The sequence below is a fragment of the Dichotomopilus funicola genome, assembly GCF_033296635.1.
Source record: "Dichotomopilus funicola strain CBS 141.50 unplaced genomic scaffold C8A04scaffold_153, whole genome shotgun sequence".
NCBI lineage: Eukaryota > Fungi > Ascomycota > Sordariomycetes > Sordariales > Chaetomiaceae > Dichotomopilus > Dichotomopilus funicola.
The window spans coordinates 1-10,447 of record NW_026944174.1 but is presented as its reverse complement, the minus strand read 5'-3'; the positions used below and the strand labels follow the sequence as shown (position 1 = coordinate 10,447).

General features: G+C 55.0%; 3 protein-coding genes across 3 annotated transcripts; all 3 read left to right on the top strand.

Moving 5' to 3' along the window:
* Positions 1-506: 506 nt before the first annotated feature.
* C8A04DRAFT_41005 (RNA dependent RNA polymerase-domain-containing protein) lies at positions 507-4,652 on the top strand (the record flags this gene model as incomplete). The annotated part of the gene is made up of 3 exons (XM_062785143.1): positions 507-3,739; positions 3,878-4,323; positions 4,615-4,652. 3 exons carry the CDS (start codon positions 507-509, stop codon positions 4,650-4,652), a joined length of 3,717 nt encoding a protein of 1,238 aa, XP_062632450.1.
* A 2,044-nt stretch (positions 4,653-6,696) lies between these two features.
* C8A04DRAFT_16181 (glycoside hydrolase) lies at positions 6,697-8,429 on the top strand (the record flags this gene model as incomplete). The annotated part of the gene is made up of 6 exons (XM_062778755.1): positions 6,697-7,263; positions 7,351-7,491; positions 7,550-7,758; positions 7,844-8,090; positions 8,171-8,301; positions 8,375-8,429. 6 exons carry the CDS (start codon positions 6,697-6,699, stop codon positions 8,427-8,429), a joined length of 1,350 nt encoding a protein of 449 aa, XP_062632449.1.
* Positions 8,430-9,039: 610 nt separating this feature from the next.
* On the top strand, positions 9,040-10,337 carry C8A04DRAFT_41003 (uncharacterized protein; the record flags this gene model as incomplete). The annotated part of the gene is made up of 4 exons (XM_062785142.1): positions 9,040-9,214; positions 9,307-9,707; positions 9,744-10,137; positions 10,168-10,337. The coding sequence occupies 4 exons, from the start codon at positions 9,040-9,042 to the stop codon at positions 10,335-10,337; spliced, it is 1,140 nt and encodes a 379-aa protein (XP_062632448.1).
* Between the last annotated feature and the right edge of the window lie 110 nt (positions 10,338-10,447).

Here is a 10,447-nt window from a genome sequence, read left to right as displayed (position 1 = left end):
GATACAATCGGCTTGGAATATATTTGCGAAAGATGTATTGCATGTGAGTTGTGGTGGGGCGATAAGGGATTTGAGCCAGTTCATCTACCAAACCTCCGTAAATAGTTCCGAGGGATGTGAGGAGTGGGGTTCCCGCATCGGATTTCCTGCCAAGTCATGTGACTGACCAATGGCGAGAGTCTCTTGTGGTTGGCCTCATTGCATTGAACATACCGAAAAAGAGGCCTACAAGCACATTAGAGGCGGGGGTTTGCATAGTTTACCCAGATGGTGCATTGGTGAAGCAGGTAGCCGCGGCCTAAATCACGCTTGAGGGAATTGGCGACCTCCCCCGCCCGACGGCCCTCATCTTTAATCGTTCCAGCCCGCGCCAGGCCCCCATCTCTTCCTCATAACTGCGATTTGCTTCCAGCATTCTTGTCCCCTATTTCTGACCCCGGGTGCATTTAGAATTGATATCCTGGGCGGCCTGCTTCTCGAATCAGAGCACCGCTAAAGTTTACAACATGGAAGTCCGGCTCGCAAATCTGCCACGGCAGTGGACCGATAGCATTCTGCGAAATCAACTCCAACCGTACCTTGATGAGCTGGCCATCAAGGACTTTGCGGTTGAAAAGCAAAGGAACAGGCCGATGGGGCACATTACCTTCCTCCACCACTCCCATGGTGTGAAATTCCTTCAACATCATGGGGAGAAACCCATAAATGAGCTGTCTTTCCAACAAACCCAGCAGCAGAAGCAGCAGCAGCAGCGGAAGAAGCAGGGTGGCCGAAAATATCCGCCCGCAAAAGCACAACTCAAGCTCGTCGGACAGTCAATCTACTGCCGGCTCAGTGACCGGAAACCCGACGAATTTGCGCTCAAGTCAATTCAACACGAAATAGAGGCTCGAGCGAACAGCGTGCGTGAACCAGTTGAAACTCCAAATAAAGCTTTTGAAGCCAGCAGATTGAGCTTGAGCTGCGGCTACTACAGCTTCCGGGACACCAAACTGGTCTTCACGCCCGAATGGTTGAGCTACGTGGGGTGGACTGTCAAGTTTACGAACCGAAGCCTGACTCTTTCAACCAACGGGGCTGAGACTCAAGCCCGTATTCCGTTCCAGAGCATAGTAGAGCTCGTGTGGTGGCACGATGGGAAAGCCACCGTTACGTTGTCTTCGCCGCCCATTTTCTTGGTCTGGGATAAGGATCAGCAGAATCATCGTCGGAAAGAATCCCTCTCCGAACCCCATAGGCAGATATCTCCCTACTGCCTCGTCTACCAGTTTCAGGTTCCCGTCTCAGTTACCAGACAAGGCCTCAACGATTTTCAAAAAGAGATGGGTCGGCTTGGGGACAAAGGATTCTTTCCCGTGACACGATTTGAGATCGGGCACCAAAGTCGACCTGATATTCCGATAGACCAAGGGGCCAGAAGCCTGCGCGACCAGCTCAACCAATATTCTCAAGTCAAAGCGCTGCCCTTTGACCTCCTGTTCCTTTTGCAAGCCTTAATGACGAATGGCTATCTGCATCCAATGACCATCTTGGCGCTGGCCGGGACCCTGGTGCGATACTTTGCAGAGCATCGCGACAAGGGGGACGGCGGCCAGCCACCCATATCCACCGACACGTTTCGAAAGCTGTTTGACTGGATTGACTATCCGACACCGTTTGGTGATCCGTCCATGTATGAGGTCGACGGCATTATGGAGTATCTGAAACAGAGTGAGGTAAAACTTCGCCAGAGCTCGGCACTCCGCGCCCAGCTCCTCGGAGCGACGCCAAACCGGGCGCGCATCTTCCGGGCGGTCGTCACGCCGACGCGAGTTACTCTGCATGGGCCGGAGCTAGAGCCCATGAACCGAGTGCTCCGCAAGTTCCCGGATCATTCATTCTTTGTCCGAGCCCAATTTTGCGACGAGAACGGCCAAGACCTTTTTTTGAACGCCCGAGTTTCCCTTGATGAAATTTACGAGCGGTTCAAGTCCATCTTGATCACAGGCGTGCCGGTAGCCGGTCGAGTGTACAAACTCCTGGGCTTTTCCCACTCTTCGCTGCGGGCGCACTCGGCGTGGCTGTCTGCCCCATTCTTCTTCCAGGGTCAGGTTCAGCTCCCGCAGCGCATCATTTCAGGCCTGGGCGACTTTAGCAAGATCACGTCTCCGGCGCGCCGGGCAGCCCGTATCGGCCAAGCATTTTCGGAGACACCGTGGGCCGTCGACCTCATTGAATGTGGCAGCACAACCGTATATATCCCAGACGTGGAACGGAACAACTACGTGTTTAGTGACGGCGTCGGGACCATGTCCCTGGGTGCCGCAGCGGCCGCGTACGACATCATCCCGGAATCCAAAGGCTTCCCGACCTGTTTTCAGATTCGATGGGCCGGTGCTAAAGGCATGCTGTCCGTGGACCCGTCATTGCCCGGTGTCCAAATCTGCATCCGGCCATCCATGGTCAAGTTTGAAAGCAACGAAACCCGGCAGCTCGAGATTTGCGACACGGCCAAGCCAATGCCCATGGTGCTGAACCAGCAGATCATCAAAATTCTCGAGGACATGGGTGCGCCGAGCGACTGGTTCCTGCAGCTTCAAAGTGAAGAACTACGCCGACTCCGTGGGATTGCTGCGACCGTGTACAATACGTCCAGCTTTCTCCGGTCGCAGAAGATTGGCGAGAGCATCCAACTCTACAAATTCCTTCGTCAGACGGAGGATATGGGCATCGACTACCGCCGAGACAACTTCCTACGAGGGGCTGTCGAGGTTGTCCTGCTGCGAGAGCTCCGCCTTCTCAAAGCCAAGGCCCGGATCCCCGTACGGAACGGCATGACGCTGTTTGGCATCATGGACGAAACAGGATTCCTAAAAGAAGGGGAGGTGTATGTGACGTTTGACACTGAAGACGGCCGCCACCAAGCGCCTCCTGGCCCAGGCAAACTCCTCGTGGCGCGATCCCCGGCTCTGCATCCAGGGGACATCCAACTCGCCGTCAACAGACTGCCGCCAAAGCACCACCCGCTTGCCCAACAGCGCAACTGTATCATATTTAGCCAGAAAGGGGCCAGAGATCTTCCCGGGCAGCTTAGCGGCGGTGACCTGGACGGCGATGTCTTCCACATACTCTGGGACCGAGAGGTAGTGGGTGCTGTAAAGACCTTTCCTCCCGCCGAATACCCACGGGTCGGACCAGAGGTGAAGGAGCCGGAGCCCGGCGATATCGAGGCTTTCTTTGTAGACTTTATGAGGACTGACCACCTCGGAGTAATCGCCAACCGCCATAAAATTCTGGCGGACCAGAGAAAGGACGGCACACTGGATGCAGACTGCATCAAACTCGCCGGGTTACACTCTTCTGCCGTCGACTTCTCCAAGACTGGGCGGCCCGTCAAGATGTCAGACTTGCCCAAGAACCCCGCATGGCGGCCAGATTTTCTCGCCTCCAGCCCTTCTATCACGATCCATGACAAGTCGGAGATCGAACTCGATGATCATATGGCCCCTCGGGATGACGATAACGATGATGACGAGGGACCACGCCATAAGTTCTATAGGTCGGAGAAGCTTCTCGGGCAGTTGTATCGTAACGTCGACGAGCGAAAGATCTGGGCCGAGGATGTTAAGATGGCCGGTTGGGACAAGGGGCCGTCGTTCTGGAGCCGCCTGCTCGAGGCCTTGGATCAGCGAACGGCCAGGCTAGGCCGTGTTGTGAGGTGGAAGCACCGGCTAGAAGTCGCCCGTCAGCTTCTCCATATGTAAGCATGGTTTCTGCTGTTTTCTCCCCTTTCCCTCATGTGTCCCTCCCTAATCCTGCCGAATACCCCTGTAATTTTCTCTCCTACTTCCTTTTGCGTTCTGCCACCCATTGCCCGAAGTCTTTCTGACCCGTCTAGCTACGAGGACGTGATCTACGGCGCGATGATCGACTTCGCCGACCAGCCACATCAGCCACTGAGAGAGCTGGAGGTATTCGTGGGGTTCATCCTGAACGGGAGTGGTATACAATCAAACCGGCAACGGGACCGATCGGTCAAGCTCAGGGACGAGTTTGAGCGCATCTCGGCGTTGGTCACGCGGGAAATGCGCCATCCGGCCCCGATCGCTGGGAGTGTAGTAGGGGAGCTCGATGGTCTGGAGATGTGCATCGCATGTTTGTTTGTTGGGTGCGACAAGAAGGAAGTAGACAGCCAGAAGTTTCGCAATTCGCCGAAGAACATTGAAAGCTTCAAGATTGTGGCCGCCGCCGCCTTGATGCGTGAGTTGACGGCGGCCGAGTCCAGGAGCCAGATCGGACGGGGGTATGGACTTGGCGGAGGGGGGTACGTGGGCGTCGGTGGTGGTCGCGGTGGTCGCCCGAGGGTGTTCCCCGATCCGAGGCAACGAGGGCCAGATGCGGAGACGGTTGGGCTGTCTGCTGCGACTGATTTTCCCACGCTGCTTGCAGCGGAGATGGCGAGAGTTCAAATTTAGGGATTCGGATCCGATTTTGAGTATTTGATGTTCTGGAATCTTTTACTTTTTTGCCCCCTTTTCTCTCTTTTTTTCTCTCTTTCGGGAATTTACGGTTTTGGCTATGAGGCTCCATATCATACGAAGTTCATGAATTTCCCTGATTCATCAATTAATACAGTCAAACTTGCTGTGCACTCGAAATCGTTCAAGAAGTGACTTCCGTGCTCGGGGCTTCCATAAATCTTCGCTTTCTCTTCTTCAAAATTCCTTACTCTGACCTTACACGTGAAACATTTCCTTCCCCTCCATGGCCTTCATTCTCCTCCCAGTCATTGCTTTCAGTGGTCGCTCTTCCACAGCCAAGAGGTTCCATCTCGCAGCAGCCCAAATGTTGAAACCGGAATCTCGCATCTGCCAAGTTCCAAACGTCGTGTCGACGGGAATCACGGCCGGAATCCCGAGTCTTCAACAACTTTCCCCGGGCCAAGAGGAAAGAGATCTAGAGATCGAGCCACCCCTTTCGTTGCCCGGGGCCTTGGGCGCCTTTCCCAGCTGCTTGTTTGGTGGAAGAGAGGATCGAAGACACCGTCGAAGCGTGACCAAGATGCGCCAGGCTCCAAAAGCGTCGCCCTCCTCGAGGCGTTGGTGCAGATCATATCCAGAGTGGTCGATTGCCAAGGCGGCGTGAGTAAAAGACAAAAGGTTGGCAACCAAGTCGGGCAAACACCATGACACACCATCACGAGGAATGCCCAGAGATTTATAGTGTCCCACCCAGATGAGGCGTTGTGTGTCCGTCGAGGCCCATGAATCGGAGGTCGCAGGTCCGCGCGTGGCAATCTCTGGGGTAAATTCCCCGGCGCGTTCGGTCAAGGTTTCAAGGGAGGCCCGGGTCGTCCACAACCAAGAAACAGCCAATCGACGCCGACATGTCCGGGCCAGGGGGAAACCTGCAAATGAGCGTCATGCCCGCGTTGGCGTCGGCACAAGTGGGAGGGCAACCGGATGCAACCGACGGTGACAGCCAAGAAGAACGAGTTTAGAAAAGCCCAAGCCATTTCCCCCAACATTTCCCCAACTGCCGGCCCCGTCGTCCACCAAATGCCGTCCACTTCCGTCCAGTGCCGTCTAGTCCCGGGACCGGCCAATGGGGCCCCTCGTGGGCCTGTCTCGGCGCTGCTCGGGAATATTGGGGCAGCTTGGCGGACCTTGGCGGCGTGTGTTCGGTGTGGGCGGCCAAGAAAGGGGGGCCACGGGGGGTGTGAGGGGCCGAAGAATTGTTGCGGAGGTCCCAGATTCTGTGGAAATTACATGCCCCCCTCCGGCCTGACCTCAACCTCCTCCTGCTTGTCCCCCGAGTCGATCCCTCCGAGTTTTCCGTCCTCTTCTTTACTGTGTACTAAATATGTAGTTTAGGTCTTCAGGAGTGTACGGATAAGTCTTACGCCCCCGAGAGTTCTCCCCCTCACTTTCCTTTGCTTGGCTTGCTTGGCTTTGCTCCTTCTCATCGCCCCCTCCCTCTCCAACATCAGACACGGCTGCGGAACGCAGTCTCCGTCCTGGGCATGTAGATCCCGACCCGAAAAAAGGTAGATGGCGGCGCCACCCCCGGGATGATGTCCGCGCGCACACGGCGATGACAGTCTGCCAATACCACCACCGAGACCTTTCACGAACAAGTACATACATAGTAACTAGCATCAAAGTGCAGATATCAGGGGCAGCCTTGGGGCAATGTCTTGGAAGGTCTTGGTGTGGTGACGGTGGCGGCTACCCCAGATTCTGTCCCCAGGCACGCTCGGCACGCTTAATCTATCCTGTCGTTGTGGGTGTCGTCGAGGTGTCTTCGCGAAGGCTCGGCATCGCGAGGCCAAGACTGCCTGCGTCTTGTCTCCCGATGAATCTCGAGAAACCGTTGGTTCAGGTTGGCAAAGCAATTACCACGCGATGGAGATGTGGTATGGAAGGTCGGCTCACTCTTCCATTGTCCGTGATGAGGGTGCTTTTCCAAGTCCGGACGGGCTCCGGCTCCGTGATTGCCTGTTGCCTTTTTGGATTTGTCCATCCAACCTCCAAATAGAATTCCCATCTTTCTCTTCCAGGGTCTGATGGAAAGATATAAGGAGGTTGATGGACGCCCTGAAGTCTGAGTTATTTGTCGACCACCAGCATCAAGCAGCTCCCTGCCTTGTCCACTGAGCCTTGCCTGTTCTTACCTCTCTGGTTTCATCCTTTTCTCCTTCCAACTGCCATCATGATGATGAAGCAGTACCTCCATTACCTGGCGGCCGCTCTGCCCCTGGCCAACTTCGCCGTGGCCCAAAAGGCCGGCAGCCAGCAGACCGAGACTCACCCTAAGCTCACCTGGAGCAAGTGCACCGGCCCCGGTGCTTGCACGACGGTCAATGCCGAGGTCGTCATCGATTCCAACTGGCGCTGGCTCCACGATGCCGACCAAAAGAACTGCTACGACGGCAACGAGTGGACCAGCTCCTGCTCCACCGCCGACGACTGCGCGGAGCTGTGCGAGCTCGAGGGCGCTGACTACGACGGTACCTACGGCGCGTCGACCTCGGGCGATGCCCTGTCTCTCAGCTTCCTCACCAAGCACGAGTATGGCACCAACATCGGCTCGCGCTTCTACCTCATGGACGGCAGCGACAAGTACCAGATGTTCAACCTCCTGGGCAACGAGTTTGCCTTTGACGTTGATCTCTCCACTGTTGAGTGTGGCCTGAACAGCGCCCTGTACTTTGTCGCGATGGAAGAGGATGGTGGCCTCGCGAGCTACCCCTCCAACACGGCCGGTGCTAAGTACGGCACTGGTGTATGTTTTCTTTTTCTTTTTTTTCTCTTTCTTTCCATATTTTCGTACCTTTGGTTCATGAAATCGCTCATCTGCTAACCCCAACAGTACTGCGACGCGCAATGCGCCCGTGACCTCAAGTTCGTCGGCGGCAAGGGCAACATTGAGGGCTGGAAGCCGTCCACCAACGACCCCAACGCTGGTGTCGGCCCAATGGGTGGTTGCTGCGCCGAGATCGATGTTTGGTCAGTACCTTACGATGAAACCCAACCTGTCTGTGTGCCATACACTTACCCGAACCAGGGAGTCCAACGCTTATGCGTTTGCCTTCACCCCGCACGGGTGCGAGAACAACGACTACCACGTCTGCGAAGAGAGCACCTGCGGTGGCACCTACTCCGAGGATCGCTATGGCGGTGACTGTGATGCCAACGGCTGCGACTACAACCCGTACCGCATGGGCCACACCGACTTCTACGGCCCAGGCCTGACCGTCGACACCAGCAAGGTGTTCACGTACGTCTTTCGCTCTCACACAGTCTCCATAGGCTTGCCTATCATACCTACTCAAAACAACACATGGCTAACCCTTCTTGTGCAGCGTCGTGACCCAGTTCGAGGAGAACAAGCTCACCCAGTTCTTCGTCCAAGACGGCCAGAAGATCGAGATCCCTGCCCCCACTTGGGAGGGTCTCCCGACCGACAGCAGCTCCATCACCCCCGAGCTGTGCTCGGCCTTGTTCACGACCTTTGATGACCGTGACCGCTACTCGGAGGTCGGTGGCTTCGACGCCATCAATGACGCCCTCTCCAAGCCTCTGGTGCTTGTCATGTCTATCTGGGATGACGTGAGTTCCCTTTCCTTCCCACCTCTATCCAACCCGTGCCTATCTGCCGGGATACCAACAAAAATACTAACTGCTTCTAGCACTACTCCAACATGCTCTGGCTCGACTCCTCCTACCCCCCTGAGAAGGCCGGCACCCCCGGTGGTGACCGTGGCCCTTGTGGCCAGGACACTGGTGTCCCTGCCGATGTTGAGTCCCAGTTCCCTGATGCGTACGTCAAGATCTTTCCCCGAAAGAACGAAAAATAAAAGGAAGCTATGCTAATTATATCCCCCGTAATACAGCAAGGTCATCTGGTCCAACATCCGCTTCGGTCCCCTCGGCTCTACCACCGAGTGAGTCGCAGCAGCAGCGAGACACGCCTTTGGAACCGAGTCATAGTACCCCGTTCCTCGGCCGAGCTTGGACACTGTCGTTTTCTTCCCGGGTCTGCCCGGCTTCGCACCTGTGTATCTTGGGGTGGAAAGTACAAAGTAAAATTGTTCATGTCAATATTTGGAGAATTTACATATTACCAAAGTATGAACTGTGATGTTTTGGCCGCCGGATTTGGCAGTGACTTCCCAGTGTTCCCACAGTCGATTTGCGATTTGGCCCAACATTCGAAATCTCAACGAACAGCAAACAAACGAAGGACAAAGTGGTTGTTGGCTTTTCCATGTCTCGAAGAGTGGTCTTCTCTGATTGGTTAAACGGCTTTACTGTATACATGTTATATGCAGACTACCTGGTATCTTCTCCAAGGCCGGCCGAGCTGTTTCCCTGCTCCACGCCCTTTCGTCTCTGGAGCAACCGTCACACCGCTTTGACTTTTTTTAACTGATCCAGCAACTCAACAACGGCAAAAGCTGCTTCGCATCAACCCCTGAGATCCAATTCACCACTTTGCGGAACGATGGAGTCAGAATCATCATCAGTCCAAATTCCGCCATTCTTCTCAGACACACCCATGCAAGGCGACCCCCCTTGCGACTGGGCTGATTTCCTCTCGCCACAACTTCGACGTTTTCCCCGCGCCTACAATAAGGTCACGATGCGGAACAGGCTTGGCCATGGAATTGAGGGATGTGTGGCTAGAGTTAAGTTCGATGACGACGAATCATCGTTCGCCCTCAAGATTGTATGTGGTGACCGTGGAGCAACTCTGTGCATCTATAATTACCAGCCTCGAAGACCGACTGAGATGGACGCCCACAGTCTTTTCGTACCCTCCCAGATGGAGACCGCCCCAATAGTTGGTGGCCGCTAGAGCGAGAGGCCCGGAACGTCGCGGTCCTGGAGAAGATACAGGCCGGCATCCACCAGTCCTCGCCGGAACCCATCCACGTCCCCGCCAAACGGACGACGCGGCTTGACTGCCTGCGCTGTCTTTACGCCTTTTCAGCCGACGGCCGGCGCTCACGCGATTTTGACGCGCTCCCGGACGATTCCAAGGTTGCAGTTTCCGAATCTGACACCCGGCTCCGCAAATGCTTCGGGTGGATCCGCGTTCAAGGAGCTGATTTCATGCGCATGAACAGCATAATAAAGATAGACGAGTATGCCAGGCGGAAAGGTGAGGGATCTGCGAGCTACCTTGAATCTGGCGCACAGTACTACGCCATTGTGTACGAGTATGTCCCCGAGGCAAAGCTCGAGTTTGACCCAGTTTAGAGCCAGTTGGACTTCTTCTACCGCATTGGATTTCACCCGTGTCAAGGGCTGCACAAAGTGAATTGGCAAGGGCCCGGCATTCTGCTCGATTTTGGTGACTACAACTCTCCAGTCGATCCCTGGTTCGAGGCCCGCTGCGCTTACCACAAGCACACTACGGCCGAGTACATCATCGATCGAACAAAGGCTCTAGAAGAATCATCCGCAGAATGGGACCGAATCAATAACTTGCGCGATCAAGGCATTGGACCCACGGAAGAAGAGAAGCAGAAGCGAGAAAAGGAGAAAGCTCAGTCTAACACAGCAAGGTTCGTCGAGTATGGCTATGATGAACATCAACGATATTTATCCTACTCTGAATGTAAGGCCTGGGACGGCGGGAACCCTCAAACAGGTCTGGGATTTTAACTGACTTATGGTGCAGTGACCAACGAAGAAATCCTCGAGAGGAAGCTCGAGCTGGATCCGCTCAGTCAGATACGCATCAACGGGGTAGAGCCAGAAACGGTGATTCTAGCGTGGAAAACGTACAAAAATCAGAAAAAGAAACACCTCGCTGCTTTTGGACCAAAGACTGAAACCAAGGAAGTCTGATGTGGTTCATTAGTGCGAGGAGACGCAAGAGTCTCTGATTTGTGAATTGGAGAGATTTTGGTATCAGAACCCTGACTGGCTCGCAATCAGCCGCTGACTGACTGTAACCC